We start from the raw sequence: 24,215 nt of genomic DNA on the forward strand, positions 1-24,215 counted from the left end.
AATTTGCGGATCGCAAAGCAGTTGCGGACGTGTGAATGGACCCTAATGGAGGTACCTACGGTTCAGCTCTGCAGTCCGGTCCCTGTCGAACCAGGTGTCGATGATGTCACGTCCATTGTTCAAATGACTGCTAAGCCAATCGCTGGCCTTATGTGCCATTCACATACAAGCGATGTGCATGACATCATCATTCATGGTCCCAACGTCACATGATGTAAACGTGATAAAATAATGTACTGGGAACGGCCATGAATACCAGTTTCCTAATGGATGCCAATGCAATTAAATGTTACCTTTAGCCTCCGGAGTGACCTGATAACAATGGCCAGGGCTAACAGGTTCTCATTAAGAAATAGCATTATCATACAAAATGCTATTGATACCAGGACAACTTTATGGTGGTCATTTATCAAACTGGTGTAAAGTAGAACTGCCTTAGTTGCCCATAGCAACCAATCAGATTCCACCTTTCATTTTGTACAGCTCCTTTGTTAAATGAAAGAAGGGATCTGATTGGTTGTTATGGGCAACTAAGCCACTTCTACTTTACACGAGTTTGATAAATGTGCCCCTATGTGTTTAACCTTTAATTGTCTGCGAACCATTTTACATCAGTGTCTAAAAAGACCTGGGGGAAGGGGGGATTACAAAACGGTCTAAAACAAAAACTTTCATGTCTTATAGTGCCCTTGAAAAATGAAAGCTGAGCTGTGATTGGTTGCCATCGTCAGCAAAGGCAAATTTCAGAAATCTGCCCCCTGCTGGTTTGAAACTCTCAGTCAGTCATGTAAAAACGTCTCTTCAGGTTGACTACAGTGGAGTAGACTTATCAAAACTGCTCTAAAAAGGAAAAGTAGAGCAGATGCCCGTAACAATCAAGCAGATATTCAGGTTTCCATTTTGGGTTGGTTGCTATGGGAAACTCCTCAGGGAGAGTTATGGAAACTGGTGTAAAAAGTAAACTGGCTTAGTTGCCCAGAGCAACCAATCAGATTCCGCCTTTCATTTTTCAGAGCTTCTTTGGAAATTGAAAGGATCATTCAGTTTCCTTTACACCAGTCTCTGTGCAAACCTCAAAAGGTGGAGCTCAATGATAACTTTCACATTAATTATAATATGAATTATATTTTTCACAAAGTTATATGTCCATACACAGAGTTTTACTATGTGCAAATGACATTGGCGTATACAAACCTCATAGAATAATAGGTACCGGTGGAGAAACACTCACCTATAGAAACCCCGCAGTGGGAACCACACAGGTTGATGTTACTCTCTGAGATGGCCGCCATTCTGATATGGTCAAAGGCCCTGGTGAAGAACGTGGCAAAGGCACTGGCGAAGGCGACAGTACGGTCTCTAGTTGTGCAGCCGACGGCAACACTCACCTACAAGAACATACCAAGATGACATAGATCCGCTGCATCACTGGCCTGGATTGTTTAATACATCTCATCTTTATTAGTGCTAAAGGACTGTGAATTAACAGCAGTCCCTTGGTGGGAGAGATCGGGGCCATTGGGCTGAATCCCTAAACCAGGGGTAGGCAACCTCCGGCACTCCAATTGTTGCGAAACTACAACGCCCATCATGCATAATTGTTCTTATTTTCTCCGAACTTGCATAGAAATGAATGGAGCATGCTGGGAATTGTAGTTTCAAAACAGCTGGAGAGCTGAAGGTTGCCGACCCTTGCCCTAGACATTAGCTCATCAGCTGGTCTTCCAGGACAATTACCTAGTGTCTATATAAAGAATTAGGGCTCATGCACACGACCATATGTATTTTGCGGTCCGCAAAAAATACGGATGACGCCCGTCTAATTTCTATATTTTGCGGAACGGAACAGCTGTCCCCTAATAGAAAAGTACTATCACTGTCCGTAATGCGGACAATAATAGGACATGTCGGACATACGGAGACGGAATGCACATGAAGTAACTTCTGTTTTTGTTTTATTTTTGCGGACCCACTGAAGTGAATGGTTCCGCATTCCCTACGCAAAAAAAAAAACGGACATGGAAAGAAAATATGTTCATGTGCCTGAGCCCCAAGGGCCATCTTCCAGGGAAAGAGATCCGTCTCACTAGTGCTAGCACATCTTTCTTTGGTAAATACCTCTTTGCATATTATTTACCCATGGAGCATTGCCCCTAAGCCTCCATATATAGCTGGTCTCCTTAAAGGGGTTGGCCCATCTCACACATGGGGGCATATCGCAAGGATATGCCCTTAATGTCTGATGGTCCCAGAGAGACCCTTCACCTATCTCTAGTACGGAGCCCACAAAGTGAAGCATAGCAGACCGCTCATGTGCAGCCGTTCTCCATTCATTTCTGTGAGAGTGCCAAAAAATAGCCAAGCGCCGCGGTCAGGTATTTTTGGAAGTCTCATAGAAATGAATGGGAAGTGCACCACGCAAGCGCAGCCAGTGCTCCATTCACTTCTATGCGGCAGACGGAAAAAGCCCATTTTCAGCAGTCCCATAGAAATTAATGGAGGGTGAATGCGCATGCACAATGTGCCCTCCTTCACTTTGTGGGCTCTGTTTACAGCTCTGGGACCTGCACCTGTCAGATATTGGGGGCATATCCTAGAGACCGGCCCCCAGACATGTATACAAGATGGTAAAAACCAGGAAAGTTATTCTAGTAAACAATGACCTACTTCCTTCACTTATATTAAAGGGGTTATCTGGGAATAGACACTGATAACCTATCCTGGCCATCAATATCAGATTGGTGGGGGTCCGACTCCCGGCACCCCCAGCAATCAGGCCATCAATATTTAATACTGGGAAAACCCTTTATCCTATAAAATAACAAACAAACAGTTAGGCCTCTTTCACACGGGAACATGCGTGATTTTTCCGCGCGAGTGCAAAACATTGTAATGCGTTTTGCACTGAGAAAAATCTGCATGCTTGGTACCCAAACCCGAACTTCTTCACAGAAGTTCGGGTTTGGGTTAGATGCTGGGTAGATTGTATTATTTTCCCTTATAACATGGTTATAAGGGAAAATAATAGCATTCTAAATACAGAATGCATAGTACAATAGCGCTGGAGGGGTTAAAAAAAAAATATATGATTTAACTCACCTTAATCCACTTGCTCGTTCAGCCGGCATCTCTTCTGTCTTCTTTTTTGCTGTGTGCAGGAAAAGGACCTGTGTTGACGTCACTCCGGTCATCACATGGTCCATCACCATGGTAAAAGATCATGTGACGGACCATGTGATGACTGGAGTGATGTCATGACAGGTCCTTTTCCTGCACACAGCAAAAAAGAAGACAGAAGAGATGCCGGCTGCGCGAGCAAGTGGATTAAGGTGCGTTAAATCATTTTTTATTTATTTTAACCCCTCCAGCGCAATTGTACTATGCATTCTGTATTCAGAATGCTATTATTTTCCCTTATAACCATGTTATAAGGGGAAATAATAATGATCGGGTCCCCATCCCAATCGTCTCCTAGCAACCATGCGTCAAAATCGCACCACATCCGCACTTGCTTGCGGATGCTTGCGATTTTTACGCAACCCCATTCATCTCTATGGGGCCTGCGTTACGTGAAAAACGCACAAAGAGGAGCATGCTGCGATTTTCACGCAACGCAGAAGTGATGCGTGAAAATCACCGCTCGTGTGCACAGCCCCATAGAAATGAATGGGTCAGGATTCAGTGCGGGTGCAATGCGTTCAACTCACGCATCGCATCCGCGCAGAATACTCGCCCGTGTGAAAGGGGCCTTATACCCCCCCACTGATTCCCACCTTCTTCTCCACAGGTTCCCATCGGTCTCTGTATCCTGGGCTCCAACTCTGACGTTTCGACATGGATGTGTGAACGCGAAAATCAAACATTGGCCACAGCCGTAACCTCATGCCCGTGCTGGAATGTCATCGCTGGAGGTAAGTATACAGAGACTAGCAGATAACCTGGGAAGAAGCAGGACTGGACTGGTGGGGGATCGGTAAGGGGAGTATAACTTAACTGGATAACCCCTTTAATTGTGGTAATTCATCACATGCAGAATCAGTGTGATGTGAATTCCTGGACTAATGCAATTCAGGAACAGGCTTCAAATATCCAGTGTGCACAGACATGGCTCCTTCTTTGGGGTCCCTTTATGAGAATTTTCCTAGGGAAGAATGTCTATGTAAGATATAATGCGTGGCATATGGCACAATTTCATTTGTCAATGATGCCTATGAAACAGTGGGGGTCATTTATTAAGGGACTTAATGGTCGAAAAAATTGTCACAAGTCCCTTTTTTAACAATATTTAGTCGCACGGCCGGTTTCACATCCTATTTGGCTGTTGAGCATGCCAGGGGTGGAGCAGAGACTCCAGCCCCAGCAAATTTACTAACATTTACGCTGGAAAATAGGCATAAATGTTGGCAAAAAAGTACGCCAGCCAGGGGACGAAGTATTGTTTTTTGCCAGGCTCAAGGACTGCTATAGACGCACCTAATTTATGAAGAGGAGCATGCCCATCATAAATTAGACAAATCTTACGGCAGTGCGAGACTAGTGTGAAAAGCCGGTCTTAGTAAATGTGCCCCAGTGAGTAAAGCCTCCATGTACAATCTGAGGCACGCAGTAGTACAACAAGGGCCCAAAGCTTTCTACGGGCACCATTTTTGGGATCTGCATGGCATGCACACGATGCCATTTTCTCATGTACAGAAATCACAGTAATTACGTCCACCTATTAATAAATATCTGTATACACGGGTCGCTCTGCGTCCACAGTTAGTTAGCTGCCACTATTGCCATGTTGAGCTCCTCGTATGGGGTGGAGGTGTTAGCAGGACTCACCATGTTTTGTTCAGCAATGTAACATTCAATGTAACGGTCTGGGTGCTCCTTTTTGAAGAGCTCAGCAAAGGTGGAGTTCTTGGTGTCACCATCCAGGGCAATGACTCTTTTGTTTGCGTGTCCAAGTTTAGCTAAGGCCAAGCCGTATGCCTTACGAGTGGCAACCTGGAAGAGAAATGCATCATTAGTACAACTTCACTAACAGAAGAGAGCTACAATATGGAATCATTTTCTGGGTAATTTAAATTGGTTGGGGTCGGGGTGCTGAGAGCCCTTAGACACTTGAGGAGACAGAAGATCAGCTGAGTGCTGTGCCCCTTTGTTTCTCCTATAGACTTTATATGAATCTGTACACACTCTCGGAGGAGAGCTGAGCAGGACCAAATGGAGTGATGGGGCAGAGCGTCAGGTGCGCATGTCTGCTCCCTCGTTTTAGTGATCAGTGATAATATCAGCCCCCGGACGCACAATGGTCAAAACTTTTCAGAGTGATAGAGAGAGATAGAGGGAGAGAGAGAGAACCGTGCCCGCAAAGGACTTACAATCTACAAGGGAAGAGGGGGACATGCCACTGTGATAGTTCAGAAGTTGGTGAAAATGTACCGATGTGTATGTGAAATGTACCCTGTACCGATGCTGCTGATTAGCATGTACCGATGCTGCTGATTAGCATGTACCGATGCTGCTGATTAGCATGTACCGATGCTGCTGATTAGCATGTACCGATGCTGCTGATTAGCATGTACCGATGCTGCTGATTAGCATGTACCGATGCTGCTGATTAGCATACAGGGCGGCAAAAGCGAACAGGATGCACAGCGGGGGAACTGAGCAGTGATCACCAGCGAACACATGCGGGCTACCATCTTGACTCACCCGTCCGGCAACGCACAGGTAAGCCCTTGCCTGTGCCAGGAGCAGGTCTGAAATCAAATTCGGTCACCGGGAGCAGGCAGTTCCGAGAACAGCCACAGGGGGCCTTCATCGGGCTGTTCTCGGAACTGCCTGCTCCCAATGACCGCAATTGATTTCAGACCGGCTCCCGGCACAGGCAAGGGCTTACCTGTGCATCGCCGGACGGGTGAGTCAAGACGGCAGCCCGCATGTGTTCGCTGGCGAACACTGCGAACTGGCCATCACTGGAACTGAGCAGCCGAGCTGAAAAAGAAAAAGCGCCCTGACATCTCCTAATAAAGCCGTGCACTGCTAGGTAATAATATTGGAATGTTAAGACCAATGAAAAGTCCTCTTTAAAGCGACACTAACTGTTAAAAAAAAACTATTGATATGACACAGATACCTATCAAAAGTTTTGATCGGTGGGGGTCTGAGTGCTCAAATACGCACCGATCACTAGAACAAGGAAGGAAAAGCACTTGCATATCGCGCGCTCTCTCCTCGCTGCTGAGGACGGATCGAGCTGAGCCCATAGACTTCTACATAGCCCGTCTTGTGCACCGCTTCTCACCCCTAGTTCTAGAGATCATGGGGGCCTCAGAGCTCAGAGCCCCACTGATCAAAACCTTTGATATGTCTCTATGAGATATAAAAAGTTTCGTGTTTTTTTTTTAAAGTTAGTCATGCTTTAAGAAATTGTACAGCTTGGACAACTGATCACAAGGTCTCCCCGCTGTGAGACACCTAGGGGGTCATTTATTAACACCAGCGTTTTAGACGCCGGTCTTAATAAGCCCCTGCACTGGCGGTGGATCCACCAAAGTTATGTAGAGTTACCAGCCTCTAAATAACTTCAGCGTATCCAGTGCCGGTCTAAATGTAAGACCGCTTCCTTGCTGGCTTAAATTTAGATAATTTTTTAAGCTTAAAACAGGCAAATTTTTTAAAACCTGGTGTGAGCAGGGAAAAGTTGCAGATTTCGGCGCAAAGGTTATTCTTTAATGTGTTTTTTACGCGCGTGATAAAAAAACGTAAGGTTTATAAACAACATCTCTTAGCAACCATCAGTGAAAAAACGCATTGCATCTGCACTTGCTTGCGGATGCAATGCGTTTTTCACGCAGCCCCATTCACTTCTGTGGGGCCTGGGCTTCGTGAAAAACACAGAATATAGAACACGCTGCGATTTTCAAGCAACGCAGAAGTGATACGTGAAAATAATGTACACAGACCCATTGAAATGAATGGGTCAGGATTCAGTGCGGGTGCTATGCGTTCACGTCACTCATTGCACCCGCGCGGAAAACTCGCTTGTGTGAAAGGAGCCTTATTCTTCATTTTTTTTCTTTAAGCTTGTGAAAAACACATCAGAAACTGATTGCATCCACGTGGAAAAAAATGAAACACTGGACACAATGGCGGAAAAACTGATTGAACTTGTCTCCAAAACCATCAGTTTTCACTGAACAGATCTGGACACAATTCCTATTGCTCGTGTTAAAGTATTATTGACTGTCAGTATTAGGCCTCATGCACACGACCGTGTGTTTTGCGGTCCGCAAAAAAAACAGATGACGTTCTGTATGGCATCTGTTTTTTTTTGCAGATTCGTTTTTTTTGCAGATCCATTGTAATAATGCCTATCCTTGTCCGCAAACTAGAAAAAAATAGGACATGCACTATTTTTTTGGCGGAGCAACGGAACGGACATACTGATGCGGACAGCACACGGTGTGCTGTCCGCGTTTTTTGCGGACCCATTGAAATGAATGGGTCCGCATCCTATCCGCAAAAAAGACGGATCGGACACGGAAACAAAATACGGTCGTGTGCATGGGGCCTTACACTGACAGGAAAACTATTAGGTCATGCCTCATGGTCTAATAGCAGATGCTTTTGCTAAACCTGGAGGCTATTGTTAGGTTGCTATAGTAAGGCATCGACCCCCACAATCATGTTGCAGGGGGCCAATGAGCTGACAGAGAAAGACTCTCTCTGTTAAAGACCTCAGATGATGCGTTGACCTTACCAATCGCCAATCAGTGCCTGGTGCCCAGGGCTGTTAGCAACAGCCTTGGCATCAGGATTGCTCATCGCATGCGGCTGCAATCTTTTTCTGAAGCACCACTTTAAAAAGGAGACACATCAGAAGAAATGTCTTGAACAGTCGCTGTCAGGAAACTATATGACAGTCATCATGGGGTTAAATTGAAATCTATGTCATCAGGCCAGACAGGATGAACAATCAGAACAAAACCCCCATTAGGTTCTGTCGGTCTCTGCACAGTTTATCTGCTGGCTCCGACGCAAACGCTTTTTTCGGCCACCTATATAACTCTGTCCAGGCTCCAATCCTGCTTTTGGCTACCAATCACTGACGAAAATCACTGACCAAACACTGAAGTGTGAACTAGGCCTGATATGCAGATATTCAAAGTGATCTAAATAGGACATATACTGTATTTCTCAACAAGTTAGGACATAACGCATGAAGCCAAATTCACATGGCCATTTATTTTTTCGTCCTTCTGATCCATCTTTTTTTTTTAAAAAAGGATCCTTCATTTTGACAGTTTTTGTCAATTTAGTCCGAGATCCCTTATTTTAGACAGGAGAGAAATGATTTCTCCTCCCAGGACTTTTTATTCCGTCTAAACAAAAGATCTCAGACGGAACTGAAAAAAACGGATGCAAAATGAGGGTAACGGATGCCCAAAATAAAGGGTCAGTTTTCTTTAGTTTTTTTTTTTTTTCTGTTCTTCTAACAGATCAGAAGGATCGAAAACTAAACACCGATGCAGTGATCCCAGTACTCTGCATCTGGGATCACTGCTATGGGGAACGTTCACCCACCTTTTCTCCCAATTTAAAGTTAGGAGAAGGCATCTTAATATTTTTGATGTTGACACAAGGTGCATCCTCCACTGGAAGTGCTGGAGTTAATTTCTTCTTGCTTTGGATCTTGCTCTCTATCTCCTTAATGGCTTGTTCAGCCAGGTCTTTTGGAAGTGGCTTTCCATGCCAGTTTTCCTTATCTTCAACACCTTTAATAAAAAATGAAACAAAACAAAGGTGAGATGGGGTCCTGCTTCTGAGACCCTCGGTCCATCGGCTGTTCTTGCTGGTGGAAAAAGCTGCTAAATGCAAATGTCTGTTGAAGTTGCCGTCACACGTACAGTAATTTTCCACTACCGACGAATCGGATGCAACTTTGCTCTTCTTATAAGTGGATTCTGATGTGGAATTGCTGCAGATTTCATTCTTTGCACTGCATTTGCAAAGGGTGAATGAAATCTATAGCAATTCTGCCTTAAAACCCCAAGACAGACATGCGGATTTGCATCAGGTTTGTCTGCAGAGGAAAATTGTGGCATGTGGGAAGGCACCGATACATGCAAGACTGAAGTTTGTTAGCATTGACTGAATTCAATGGGCATAGTTACTAAAAGCAAGTACTCTCTTAGGCCTCTTTCAGACTTGCGTTGTCCGGATCCGGCGTGTACTCCACTTGCCGGAATTACACTCCGGATCCGGAAAAACGCAAGTGTACTGAAAGCATTTGAAGACGGAACCGTCTTCCAAATGCTTTCAGTGTTACTATGGCACCCAGGACGCTATTAAAGTCCTGGCTGCCATAGTAGTAGTGGGGAGCGGGGGAGCGGTATACTTACAGTCCGTGCGGCTCCCGGGGCGCTCCAGAATGACGTCAGAGCGCCCCATGCGCATGGATGACGTGATCCATGCGATCACGTCATCCATGCGCTTGGGGCGCCCTGACGTCACTCTGGAGCGCCCCGGGAGCCGCACGGACGGTAAGTATACTGCTCCCCCGCTCCCCGCTACACTTTACCATGCCTGCCAGGACTTTAGCGTCCCGGCAGCCATGGTAACCATTCAGAAAAAGCTAAATGTCGGCTCCGGCAATGCGCCGAAACGACGTTTAGCTTAAGGCCGGATCCGGATCAATGCCTTTCAATGGGCATTAATTCCGGATCCGGCCTTGCGGCAAGTGTTCCGGATTTTTGGCCGGAGCAAAAAGCGCAGCATGCTGCAGTATTTTCTCCGGCCAAAAAACGTTCCGTTCCGGAACTGAAGACATCCTGATGCATCCTGAACGGATTTCTCTCCATTCAGAATGCATTAGGATAATCCTGATCAGGATTCTTCCGGCATAGAGCCCCGACGACGGAACTCTATGCCGGAAGACAAGATACACATCAAAGGAGAATCTGATGAATTCCTATAAACTCCAAAAGGAACCCACAGGAGCATAATGCCTGAAAAAATTAGTTGCTTGCCGATGTTAAAAGGGTGGTGCAGTGGTTTAATATTGATAAGCTATTTTCAGGATACGTCATCAATGTCAGATAAGCGGGGGTCCAACTCTTGGCTTATCCAGCTGTTTGAAGGGGTAGTGGTGCAAGTGCTGCCCCCTCTGCAGAATTACCTGCGCATCGTCTCCTTTGTAGAGGCAGTAGGGTGTCATTACAACTGCTCTGTCTTATTCAAGTTAGGCCTCCTGCACACGAACGTATTGCGGATCCGCAATACACGGGTGCCGTTCAGTGTGCATTCCGCATCACGGATGCGGACCCATTCATTTCAATGAGTCCGCAAATCCGGAGATGCGGAATGGTGCGGAACGGAACCCTACGGAAGCACTACGGTTTTGTCCCGTACTTCCGTAAAAAGATAGAAAATGTCCTATCTTTTTGCGGAAAGGCCAGATCGCGGACCCATTAAAGTAAATAGGTCCCGCGATCCGCTGCGGATGCCCCTCGGACGGTGTTCGTGCATTGCGGCCCGCATTTTGCAGGCCACAGCACGACCACGGGGCGCACACGTTCGTGTGAAGGAGGCCTTAACGAGACAAGCAGTTTTAGTTACTCTTCATTGCCACTAGAAAGGAATGGTGGGCAGGTCATTTTAAAGAGGGAGCAGTACATGCATGAGCACTGCCAACACATCAAAGGGCTCTTTCACACGAGTGGATGCGGTGTGGGTAATCCGCTGCGTGAGAGAGAGCCAAGCCCCGCTCCGGACAGCAGAGACGCGGAGCATTAACATGATTGATGATGCTCCGTGCCTCTCTGTGACCTTTTTACTACAAAATCACAGTGAGATAAAGTTGTCACTGTGATTTTGTAGCAAAAAGGTCACAGAAAGGCACGGAGCATCATCAATCATGTTAATGCTCCGTGTCTCTGCTGTCCGGAACGGGGCTTAGCTCTCTCTCACGCAGCGGATTACCCGCACGGGATCCACTCGTGTGAAAGAGCCCAAACAGCTGATTGGCAGAGTGTCAGAAGTAGGACATCTGTCAATTAGAGTTGAACGAACTTTGTGTTTCAAGTTCGGCGTACAAGGTTTGAATTATGGATTCCGCTACAACGGACCATAAGTTATGGACCGTGGTAGCAGAATCTATAACGGAATTCTTAGATAACCCGAACCTTGTACTCCGAACTTGAAAACACAAAGTTTGCTCAACACTGCTGTCAATCTAATATTGATGACCTATCCTTGAGGATAGGTCATGAATATTAAGGGCTTAGTCACACGGCCGTTGTGGTTCCGTTCATTGGGGACCGCAATTTGCGGCCCCCAATGCAGGGGCAACGTCCGTGCGGCTGCCGGGACAGATCGAGACCCATTCAACTTCAATGGGTCTGTGATCCGTCCGCACCGCAAAAAAATTTAGCAAGTTCTATTTTTTTGCGGCGCGAAGGGCACGGACAGAAACACCACGGAAACACTCCGTAGAGCTTGCGTTCCGCATCTCCGTGATTGCGGACCCATTTAAGTGAATGGGTCCGCATCCGTGAAGCAGAGTGCACACGGGCTGGTGCCGTATGCGGACCGCAATATGGCCACGGAACCACAACGGCTGTGTGAACAAGCCCTAAGCCACTGCACAATCCCTTTAAAGTTTTTTCAAAGTGAGGTCTCTACAGCCTTGTGTGCACTGTACCTGAGATCCCTTTGCCTTTAAATGTTTTGGCGATGATAGCAGTCGGTTGGTTCTTCACATGAGTGAGCGCCTTACACAACTCTTCTACACTGTGACCATCCACAACAACAGTGTGCCACCTAGAACGCACAGATAATACATAAGTGTTATTAGTGACTACACAGTTCTGTACAAGAACAAGCATAAGAAGGGTGCGCCCCTGAAACCGTGTAGTTTAGCAGAAAGGGCTAAGAAAGGCTTAAAATGCACCACATTGTGCAAAAATTTGGGCACAAAAATTGGTCTAAGGCAGTGCTTCTCAAATAGTGGGGCGCTCCCCCCAGGGGGGGCGCCAGGCTCCGTAAAGGGGGGCTCGTTCAGGGCCGGCCTTTGGGGTGTGCGGGCTGTGCGGCCGCACAGGGCGCCATAGCAACAGGGGCGCCGGGCGGCCGACAGCTTGCAGTGTAATATGTGGCAGGGAGATGAGCACTTCCATTGTGGAAGCGCTCATCTCCCGTCTGATCAGAGGCCGGCGCAGGCCCTGGACGCGATGTACGGAGCGGGGGCCGGACTGGGAGGAGGAGCTGGGGGCCGGCAATAGCGGTGGGGCGGTGCGGTCACTGTACTATAGCCCCGCCCCACCGATCCCTCCGGTATACTAATATAAAATGTATTATTGAATTAAAAGTTATTAAACATGCCCCCCTCACTCCTAATAGTACCGTATATCCGAATTTCCTCTGTATAATGCCGGCAGGCGGGCCGGGCGGCCGGCGCGTCCCTCAGTGATGTCACGTGCCTGCGCCGCCTGCTTTATGAATGAAGCAGGCGGCGCAGACAAGTGACGTCACTGAGGGACGCGCCGGCCGCCCGGCCCGCCTGCCGGCATTATACAGAAGAAATTCGGATATACGGTAGTATTAGGAGTGAGGGGGGCATGTTTAATAACTTTAAACGGCGGCGGCGGGCACACGGAATCTGTGGATGGCACAGTTAAGGGGTGGGGGTCTGTGGATGGCACTGTTATGGGCTGGGGGGGGCACTGTGGATGGCACTGTTATGGGGTGGGGGGTCTGTGGATGGCACATATATAACAGTGCCATCCACAGTGCCCCCCCAGCCCATAACAGTGCCAGCCACAGATTCCCACCATAAGTGTCCGTCATCCACAGATCCCCCCATAAGTGTGTGTCCGATCCACATTTCTTTCTTTTTTTATTCTCTTATACGTTAATAAGGATACAGTGTTATGCAGAGGTGTACTTATAACAATTTTATAGACAAATGATACTATTTACAGTCGCGCGGGGGGCGCGAAATGTTTTCTTCTTCCTAGGGGGGGGGGGGGGGGGCATGACAGAAAATAATTGAGAAGCACTGCAGTAAGGTAAGTTGACCAAGAGGTGGCATGAAGTTAGAAAAAAAGTGTCTAAGGCTGCCTGCACACTATGCAGATTACGTGTGTTTTTCACAGTGCCAGAGCAAAGTGTATGAGATTAGGCATATCTCATGCATACTTTGCTTTTTTCTTAGCTGCAGAAATAGGACTGCGGTGTGGATTTTGAAATCCACAGCATGTCAACTGTTGTTGTACGTTTTTTGTGCAGATTTCACCTTTTTCAATGGAAGGGCGAGATCTGCAGAATCTGCACCCAAAATAAAATACATAAAAAATAAAAAAACACAAAAGAAAATAATAATCACACAAAAAATGCGCTAAAACCGCAATAAATAGTGCAGATTTATGTTGCAGATTTTCTTGCAGATTTCTTGCAGATTTTCTGCCCACAAATCTACACCGTGTGCAGACACCCACCAAATTGATCATTCAGCGCAAGTCACTAAGATTAATTTGGCGCATCTAAATTTAAGACAGTATTAATAAGTATACTCTATTGTTGGATTCATTTGTAGGATTGCCATGCCATTGCTCTCTGAAACTATAGTTTAACTCTTTATTGGACATACTTCTGTCAAAATATTAGAGAAATACATTATCTGCAATTCACTAATATATTCCTTGCTTAGGCCTCATGCACACGGCTGTTGCCCGGCCGTGGCCGTATTGCGGCCTGCAAACAGCGGGTCCGCAATATGCAGGCACCGGCTGTGTGCTCCCCGCATCACGGATTCACTTGAATGGGTCCGCAATCCGAACCTGCGGTGCGGAACGGTGGCACGGAACCCCACTGAAGCACTACAGTGCTTCCGTGGTGTTTCTGTCCGTACCTCCGCACCGCAAAAACATGTTCTATTTTTATGCGGTGCGGACGGATCACAGACCTATTCAAGTTGAATGGGTCTCGATCCGTCCCGGCCAGCGCACGGACGTTGCCTGTGCATTGGGGACCGCAAATTGCCGTGTGCATGAGGCCTTAGGGTTTGTTTACACAAACGTGCCGTATTTTGCGGTCCGCAAATTGCGGATCCGCAAAACACGGATGCCGCCTGTGTGCCTTACGCAATATGCGGAACGGAACGGACGGCCCTGTATAGAAATGCCTATTCTTGTCCGCAAAACAAACAAGAATAGGACCAGAATTTTTGAGGGGCCACGGAACGGAGCAACGGATGCGGAAAGCACACGGAGTGCTGTCTGCATCTTTTGCGGCCCCACTGAAGTGAATGGGTCCGCACCCGAGCTGCATTTTTGGATGCGGAACCAAACCACGGTCGTGTGAATGAGCCCTTATGCTGAGAGTAGAAGCAATACAAATCTAATGCTTAATACTGAACCAAGGCTTAAAGGGGTATTCCAATATCAGCCATTCATAGCAGAGGTTTGAATACCTATGGCTGTGATGGCTAACCTCCAACTGTGGTAAAACTACAACTCCCAAGATGCACACTTGCTTGGCTTTTCTCAGAACTCAGTAGAAATGAATGGAGCATGCTGGGGGTCGTGGTTTCACCACAGCTGGAGTGCCGGAGGTTAGCCATCACTGATATGGTATGCTATGGCCAGAGGTGGCAGGGGTTGTGGAAACAGTGTAGCACAGAGAGTTCAACTGGCCACCAATGACCACCACATACCATGGAAATGCCCCTTTAAGATAACCATCTTCCAACAGCTATCCTGGCTGACTCCCACATAAATATGCATACTCACGGTGACCAGGAGCACATGGTTATTTTAACGGGGACAGGGTATAAATGGCTGCCACTCCAGGGCAAAAACAGTGCTTGGACAGGTTACAATCGAAACTCTCCAAACCTTCTTTTGTCAGGGAACTATGGAGCAGGCACAGCAGACATGAGAGAGACGGCAGACCCCACGGAAACCAATGGCTTCCAGCTATGAAACTCTCACGTTTATGGGTGGCGAAATTCAGATTCCTTGCAATTCCCTCCCTGATCAACAGTTGTGGGCTCTCTTTTACCAAAAGTCAGATAGTCCCCTGAACAACACTAGAAATGTGATACTAGTACCATCTAGTAAATGTAATTGACTATATACAGTATGGTACAAATATTGCTTACCCAAAGGCCTCGCAACGTTTTTGGTAGATCTCCACTTTGTGCTGCAGAGGAGCGGGTTCACTCTGTCCCAGGCGGTTGACATCTATGATGGCAGTAAGATTGTCCAACTTGTAAATACCCGCAAAATTCATGGCTTCCCAAACAGAACCTTCTGAGGTCTCTCCATCCCCCAGCAGACAGTATGTTCGGTTACTGCGAAAATAAAGAACGACTGTATTAGCAGTTTCCGTTCATGCTTCTCCTATGCTAAGTAAGTGAGGTGGTGTTAGCCCAACGCTAGATGGCACTGCAGTTCTGCATGTTCATATACTGGATCCTTCCCAAAAACAGGTTCAGGGTCCTTATGTCCACACCCACCCCTGAAGAAAGAGCTTGTGGTGTGAAACTGCTGTATCAGACATAAAGACAGAGAGTCCTGAAGCTTGGGGAACAGGTAGCTGAGGAAGGATCTTAGTCATTGTAATTGCCCTTAGGCCTCTTGCACACAAATGTTTTTGTTTTTTTTCAGTTTTCGTTCTGTTTTTTGCGTTCCATTCATTTCAATGGATCCGCAAAAAAAACTGAAGGTACTCCGTATGCCTTCCGTTTCCGGATTTCAGTTCCATTCAAAGATAGAACATGTCCTATTATTGTCCGCATAACGGACAATGGTAGTACTGTTCTATCAGGGGCCAGCTGTTCCGTTCCGCAAAAAAAACGGAATGCACACGGACATCATCCGTATTTTTTGCAGATCTGTTTTTTGTGGACTGCAAAATACTGAAAAAGCCATACAGTCGTGTGCCAGAGGCCTTAGTTGAGGTTCCAGATGTAAGCCATGGAAGTTCAGAGTGTCCTCGTCTTCAAAGATTTTAGTGAAGAGAACATGCCTTCATCAACAGATCTGAAAAACCTGGCAATCTTCTACCCCTAAAGCAAGAGAAGTTTTCACACAGCAAAAAAAAAACACATGTTTTTGGATAGCTTAGGCTAAGTTCACACGAACGTGTGTGATCCGTGGCCGTATTGCGGCCCGCAGATCACGGGCCGCAATGCACGGCCACAGTTCCGTGTGAAATACGCATCACGGATGCCGACCCATTCACTTCAATGGGTCCGCAAATCCAGAATCGCGGAACGGCCGCACGGGACGGGACCCCTCGGAAGCACTACGGAGTGCCTCCGTGGGGTTACGTCCCGTACTTCCGTTCCGCAAAAAGATGGAACAAGTCCTATCTTTTAGCGGAACGGCCGGATCGTGGACCCATTAAAGTGAATGGGTCCGCGATCCGATGCGGCAGACCTACGGCCGGCGATCGTGCATTGCGGCCCGCTATTTGCGGGCCGCAGCACAGGCACGGGTCACACACGGGTCAATAAAAGCCATTGTTTGTGAAAACAATGGCTTTTATTTGTATTAGGGTCATTATGCAACATTGCTTTTTCGTAGAAATCTATGGCAGCAATGAGTAATGTGAATAATTGTGCCTCAGAATAAGCCGCCACACCTTCCAAATCCTGCACGTCTGATGGGAGGTGATGAAAAGTTACTGAATATCCCAAGTCGATGACAATGTGTGGCTCAAACAGGCACTCCTAAACAAACAGGCATAGCATTTTATACCTGGCCTTATCAAGTAAACTGAAATTTGTTCAGTCAAGTATAAAAAGATTTAAAAAAATTTAAAGGGGTATTCCCATCTCTGACATTTATGTCATATGGATAGGATATGCCATAAATATCCGTTAGGTGAAGGTCCCACTTCTGGGACATATTCCTATTTCAAAAACAGGGCCCCAAAGTAAATAGAAAACAACCCTCCATTCACCGCCATTGGACTTCCAAAAATTGTCGAGCAACAGCATACCATGCAGGCACACGATGTGACTGCTATGGTATCTGGGGGGTGGGGGCCCAATGCTGAACTGCTCCTCCTGTTCCCAGTTTAGATTTGCTGCATTTTCCATCAGTTGCCACAAGGAGAAGCTCAATGCTAAGAGATAACTTACAGCTTTCAGTAAAGTAAATGGTAACTGTACAAATTCCTTTGCACTGAGCTCCCCCTAGTGGTGTCGGCAGACAGTCAGTTTTATCAAATAATGTTTGGAGAGAAGGAATTATCACTGACTGTCTTCTGTAAGTACATCGAGAAATATGGTGTTCAGAATGAACACTTGTTCCACTTTTTCCAACATATCTGTATAAAGTGGGTGAAGAGGAGGGCGACTTTTTTAATTATGATTTTTTTTATTAACAGTTTCTTCCACTTCATAAAAAAAGCGTAAATTTATCAGCAATCTGAGGAGTCGTCCTTTGCATTTTTCATTGCCTTGAAGTGTTTAACGCAAGCACATTGGGAAACTGGATGGGACGGGGGGGCCCATGCCAACGTTTGCTATGTTGCCCTGAGATCTGCGTACGGGTCCGCTCCTAAAAATGACCTCTGTGGATCCCGCCCCTCCATGCATTACACAGGCTACATGTACTACTTTTCTCCCCTTGTAGCGGCTCCCACAGGGAAAGAGGAGCAGCCAACTGCAAAATCATCTGCTTCATCGGAGTGGGTTGTACAGGATTAAAAAATTGTGGCTCCTTTCTTCCAAAAACAGCACCCCATCTATAAATTGTGTGTGGTAGTGCAGCTCCACTCCATTCACTTCAGTGGCGCTACACTGCAATACCAGACACAACACAAGGATGGGGGTGGCGCAGTTTTTTTTTTAAAGAAAGCAGCCATGATTTGAAATCCTATACAACCCCTTTAAGTATAGCACCATATATACATTAATTTGAAAGTTAAAGAGAGATGTAGAAACAACAGTTACCTGGCCTTATCAAAGTACTTTGCAGTATAAGCCATTCCAGCCGCTGCACCCAGTCCTTGTCCCAGCGATCCTGTGGCCACATCTGTGAATTCTTGTCTCTACATCAGAAAAACATTACGGGATCAATGCTCTTCAAACCCTGGGAATATTGCATACGGAGGCAACAAACATCTGACTGAAGCCGCTCAGGCCAATGGGAGACATTTAGGGGGTCATTTACTAAATTAGGCGTATTTCAGGCGCAGATGGCGGCGCAACTAACAAATCTGCGTCTTCGCCCCGTCTGTCTCAGTCACCATTTTCTACACCTGTTTTAGAACTCCTTTTCAGAACTCCAGTGGATCCACCGCCAGAGAAGGTCTTTTGTGCCCTTAAGCTTAAAAGGGGTTTTTCTGGGTGTTTAATATTGATGACCTGGCCTCAGGGTAGCTCATCAAAATCAGACACGACGGGAGTCTGACATCCCACATCCTCGTTGATCAGCCGACCTCCTTGCAGCTTATTAAGCACAGCGCCGTCCATTGGATAGTGGCTGTGCTTGGTATTGCAGCTCATCCCCATTCACCTGAATAGGATGAGCTGCTCCTAAGCCATGTGACTGATGAACGTGACATCACTGGCCTAGGGAAATGATGGAGTGATCGGCAAAGCGCTGCAATCTCTTCAAACATCTGATCAACGGGATTGTCGGGAAACAGACCCCCACCGATCTGATATGGATGACCTATCCTGAGGATAGGCCATCCATATCAAAATCCAGGACAACCCTTTTAAATCAAGGTTCTTATTGTATTCGTTTTTCATATAAGGGTTCACTACTGATAGTTAAAGTGTACCTATCATTTCAATCTACATGTCTTAATTGAGTACCTGTTATCTTAACCTTCAAATTTGTAATATATTGTCTTTTTAAAAGTTGCTAAAAAATGCGCCTTTTTTGTCCTCCCTTTTGCGGTTAAGGTCTGTTTACGCCCAAACATTCAGGACGTCTTCCGTTGTCAAGCACAATCCGTAGACTGACTCACTGCGTACGTCTACAGATTGCTTCCTGTTCGCAATGCAATGCGCGCTCCCGCAGTGTTCGCAGAGCTCTCTCATTACCCAGCTTTCCCCTGGGCGGAGATGTCACAGCATTGGGTGACGGCTGCGCTACAGTCCTGCCCCCTCAGAGCAGAAACGTAGATATTATGAAGACGGAGTAACGGAAACTAAGAAATGAGACATGTCCAAAAAAAGATGTATGCATTGCATGCGTTGGAAACGAATAGGAAAAAAAGGCTAAGCCTCGAGAAAAAAGGTGTAGAGAGGTAAATTTGTGGAATGATAGGTACATTTTAAGCTGCTAAGAAGACCCATAAAGATCAGGAGATGTGAAAACACAAGAGGTCCACATTAATGTAAGGGCAGTAGTAAATACGCACCGGCACGGGATGACCTTCAAGGACAGAGTCAAGTTTCCTCAAGTTTAACAGCTCTGACTCGGGCAGAAGACCGGCCTCTGCCCAGGCTGCGTACAGGATCGGAGCTGCATGACCCTGAAGGATAAAAATATTTAGTACATTTAGTTCCCACAGAGACTTCATCTTTTTTTTCATTATTGGGAAGACAAAACACGAGCTAAAGCATCCTTGTAGGATAAAACATTACCGATATGACAAAACAAAATGGGGAAAACATTGTAGTAAATCAATATGGGAAAACTGACTCCCTTCAATAGACCATATAAAAGCAGCAACCAAGGTCATAGAGGTCCATACATCTTCCGTAGCTGTAGGCCAAACATTTTTTTCTGCCAACCGCTGTCTCTCCCAACCTCTGGGCACATGCATGTTAGGTTCGGCCAGGAAGAGGGAAATATACCGCCACCAAAGACCTCTAATATACATAAGAGGGTCGTTCGCGATTCACCTGGTGGATTTAGCTAGCCTTAACCTAATGTGTCTACCTGTGTTACCTTAAATGGGTTCTCCGGGAATTAAGAAAATGAAAATACTTAAATATTATTTCATTATAAATAGATTACCAAATACCTTTCATTAGTTATAATGGCTCGTTTTGTCCAGGGAGCAATCATTAGGAGAAATAAAATGGCCGCCATCCTACTAGTGCACACAAAACCTGTCCTAATCACACAGCAGGACAAGTTAAAGAGCTGCGCCATCCTCCTCTCTTACTTGTCAGGGATTATGATCCTGAATACAGTTTAATATGATCTTCAGATGAATCTCTGTAGGAATGGAGTTCATTAAGGGACATGAAGTACACAGAGGATAGCGGGGGTGTAGATAATGAGCAGCAGCTCTTGTATGCAGTCTCCATTACCACAGTCTGTCCTGTCCATCCTCTCTATACTTCATGTCTCCTCATGAACTCCGTTCCTACAGAGATTCAGCTATAGATCTTATCATCTCTATTCAGGATCATAATCCCTGACAAGTAAGAGAGGAAGATGAGGCAGCTCTTTATCTCAGTGCTGTGATGTAACTTGTCCGGTTGTGTGATTAGGACAGGTTTTGTGTGAACTAATGGGACAGCAGCCATTTTATTTCTCCTCTAATGATTGCTCCCTAGACAAAATGAACCATTATAGCTAATGAAATGTATTTGGGAATATATTTATACTAAAGTAATATTTAAGTATTTTCATTTTCTTAATTCCCGGAGAACCCCTTTAAAGGGACTGTCTGAGTTAAATAAAAACTCAGGCAGCTTCTGTAAACGTACTAAAGTAACAAAAGAAGCCATACCTTACCTCTTTCCTCACCTGCTGCTTCCAAACATGTGCTCTAGTGCTACCTGCTGCTGAAGTCATCTTCCTGGCTGCGGCAGTGACATTCTGTGCACACAAGTCACTGTGCAGCTAATCATTGGGGTCAGCAGTACATGGGATGTCACCGCTGCAGTCAATCACTGATCTCAGCAGTAGACGAGACATTACCACTGTAACCAATCACTGGCCTCAGCAGTACACAGGACATCACCACTGCAACCAATCACTGGCCTCAGCAGTACACAGGACATCACCACTGTAACCAATCACTGTCCTCAGCAGTACACAGGAAATCACCACTGCAACCAATCAGTGACATCAGCAGTACAAAGGACATCCGCACTGCAGCCAATAAGTGGCTTCATCAGTACACGGGACATCACTGCTGCAGCAAACCACTGGTTTCAGCAGTACACGGGACATCACCACTATAGGCCAAACACTCTCCTCAGCAGTAAACAGGACATCACTGCAGTCAATCACTCGCCTCAGCAGTACAGGCGACATCACTGCTGCAGCCAATCACTGGCTTGAGCAGTACACGGGACATCACCACTGCAGCCAATCAATGGCCTCAGCAGTATATAGGATGTCACCACTGCAGCCAATCACTGGCTTTAGCAGAACATGGGACATCATCCCTGCAGTCAGGAAAATAAACAGCAGCAAGGAGCATTGGAGAGCAGCACTAGAAGGAGAAAAAACGGGTATTGATTGTTTTGTTATTTTACAGGATTTACAGGCGCTGCCCGCATTTTTACTTAACTCAAACAGCCCCAGTTAACGGCACAATAGAAAACTACTGATGTATATTATATAGAAATAAATCCAGCCTCATTTTTCTCTATTGATGTTCATGGGGAAACACCACCATACACCTTCATATTCCCCAACAGCAAAATTGCAAAAAAAAATCTTTGTTTTGGTGTACTTTATACAAAATGGCTCCTCTTGATGTCCTGAGTATGACTGTAATCTCAGTGAGTCAATGTAAGACATACCTTAGACATGACAAAGCGATCGTTGTTGGGGTTCTTGGGATCCTGAGGCTTGTACTTCATTGTATGGAAAAACAAGACCGCCATAATTTCGGCTGCGCTGCAGCATGATGTTGGGTGTCTAGGGGGAAAAGTGGACAAAACGGTCAGTAAATGACACTTGCTTCCCTTGCAAGGTAATAATCGCTGCCAAAATATAAAGCTATCAAGCAGAAGATATATCCGGCTTGCTTACAATATTCTTGACTTTTCACTGTTTTAAAAGAACTGCTATTTCTAGGAGACAATTTCTTTTATTTGTATTTTTTCTTCGAAAAATAGAAACATTTGTAACTTGCAGTACCACCTTTCACCACAGTCAACAGGTTATACTTTCCATAGACATCAGAGCAACAGCGCCCCCAGTTCAAATTTAGCTGAAATTAATAGCAATTAAATCCCTCAAATACTTCAGATGTAAAAATCACGAAAATGCAAATAAAATTCTTAAGAATCCAACAACAGACAACCAGAGTCACTCCGAGACATGTCGTCTAGTACACGACAGTCATCTGGAAAATAACAAACCCCCCCTTAATTAGAAACAAAGGCTCTGTTCTGTGCTATTAATCCCTATATGACTTATACGGTGACTGCTGTAAATCTCCGTGCAGGTTAGGACACATTAGGCGCATGCTGGAAATACTGATTACTCATCCTTACAGTGCAGAATAAATGTTAGAGCCAAGATTTGCACACGTCTTTCACATTTGTTAGCCTCAAACCAAAGACGTATTCTACATGCAGGCCACACTTATACTTAGCCACAGTCTAGATCTGTCTCCTCTTCATGGCCTGAAATAGGGAGTAGGCAGAGGTAAAAATAAGAAGATCAAAGCAAGATCAGGAAGAGAGCAGCAGAAGACATCCCTAGTACAGACATAGCAATACCGGTGATTTCAAGCAGCGCTTTGCCACGTGCATTTGCCGTATGCGCAGGAAAGTATCTGGCACAAACATCAAAACATAGCCATAGTCCCCCAATTCAATTGGCGGAGACCAAGAGTGTCTTTATGATCTCTGTATGAAGGCATCTTACAGGGATTGTGCAAGAATGGGGGGTTTTGGCAAATCCCCCACTTGGCCGGACCTGTAAAGTACTTACCTGCTCCTTCTTCCAATCACTGGCCGCGGTGGTAACTGGCTACCCTTGACAAATGGTCACATGACGCCAGGGAATCGGGGTCTCCGCCATGGCCAGTGATTCGCTGCAGCAAAGTCAGACCAGATTATCGAGGGAGCCCAGTGGAACGTGGCAAATCTGGAGGAGAATGGGTGGGGACCCAATGCCGGGAGGCAGGTAAGTCATCTTTCCTTTACAGGTCCAGCCAAGTAGCCCCCCCCCCCCCATTCTTGCACAACCCCTTTAAGGTATCATGCCAAATTTAGCAAAAGTGGCGTACAGTAGGACCGGCTTAGTTGCCCATAGCAACCTATCAGATTCCATCTTTCATTTTTCAGAGCTCCTTTGGAAAATGAAAAGTGGAATCTGATTGGTTGTTATGGGCAACTTAGCCAGTTATACTGTACGCCACTTTTGATAAATCACCCCCTATGTATTGTCAATGTTCCTAGTTAAAGTGGTTTGCCAGGATTTAAACACTGATGACCTATCCCTGGGATAGGTCATCAATATCAGCGTGATGGAGGTCCGAATCCCAATCATCTGTTTGAAGAGGCTGAAGCGGCTGGATGCATCGTACATTGCATATTGGATGTGTTTGGTATTGCAGCTCCGTCCCAAGTCATAGGAGGAGGCCTCAGCACTCCTGCGAATGCTGCAGCCCTTTCCATTAGCTGGTCGGCAGTGGTGCCGGGAGCTGGAAACCCCCCACTGATCAGATTTGGATGACCTACCTAGATCATCAATATTTAAAGGCGTCGTCCAAACCCTCCAACCCCCACACCAGTTGTACTTATGGCCCTAAAAGCAAATAGCATTAAAAAAAAGCCATTTATTTACCTGATGACTCCAGGAGCTCAGTGGTCACGTGCCACCTGGGGTCATGTCACCTCTTAGTGGCTTTATTCCTCTATGCTATCCACTTTCAATACCATAATTATCATTGTTTTGGAGGTTGGACGACCCGTTTAACTCTGTAAGAGAGTTCTAGTTATAATACTGCAGTTATAGGAATAGCAGATCACCCAACTATGGGGAAACAGTCAGTTTCTTCATTCATTCTGATTGCATGATGCATGTTCCTCATATACAGTCCTTACCTAACAGTCCTCTGTGTCCTAACGTGACCGCAGGTCCACAAGAGGTGTTTGACATTGGGCATTAGATAAAACTGCACAAAAAATTCCACTGCTATGAAAAGCGCACATTCCGGACAAGACAAGTAAAGCCGATTTAACGGCATGACTGCCCACCAGGAATGGCCGTGCCAACTCATCACTAACTAAAGCAACGCCGGGCAAAGTCTCAGGGCCTCATTCCTAGATTTGT

At 46.0% G+C, this 24,215-nt stretch overlaps 1 protein-coding gene across 1 annotated transcript in view; it reads right to left on the reverse strand.

Moving 5' to 3' along the window:
- TKT (transketolase) overlaps positions 1-24,215 on the reverse strand; it is a 50,555-nt gene that overhangs the window by 17,644 nt on the left and 8,696 nt on the right. Inside the window, exons 2-9 of the mRNA XM_040406647.1 lie at positions 21,728-21,845; positions 19,378-19,491; positions 17,957-18,054; positions 15,152-15,343; positions 11,693-11,811; positions 8,575-8,765; positions 4,825-4,989; positions 1,232-1,388 (exon numbers count right to left, since the gene is read on the reverse strand). Of these exons, the coding sequence (XP_040262581.1) occupies positions 1,232-1,388; positions 4,825-4,989; positions 8,575-8,765; positions 11,693-11,811; positions 15,152-15,343; positions 17,957-18,054; positions 19,378-19,491; positions 21,728-21,845 (1,154 nt within the window). The remainder of the gene's footprint in view (positions 1-1,231; positions 1,389-4,824; positions 4,990-8,574; positions 8,766-11,692; positions 11,812-15,151; positions 15,344-17,956; positions 18,055-19,377; positions 19,492-21,727; positions 21,846-24,215) is intronic.

The sequence above is a fragment of the Bufo bufo genome, chromosome 9 (genome assembly GCF_905171765.1).
Source record: "Bufo bufo chromosome 9, aBufBuf1.1, whole genome shotgun sequence".
Taxonomy (NCBI): domain Eukaryota; kingdom Metazoa; phylum Chordata; class Amphibia; order Anura; family Bufonidae; genus Bufo; species Bufo bufo.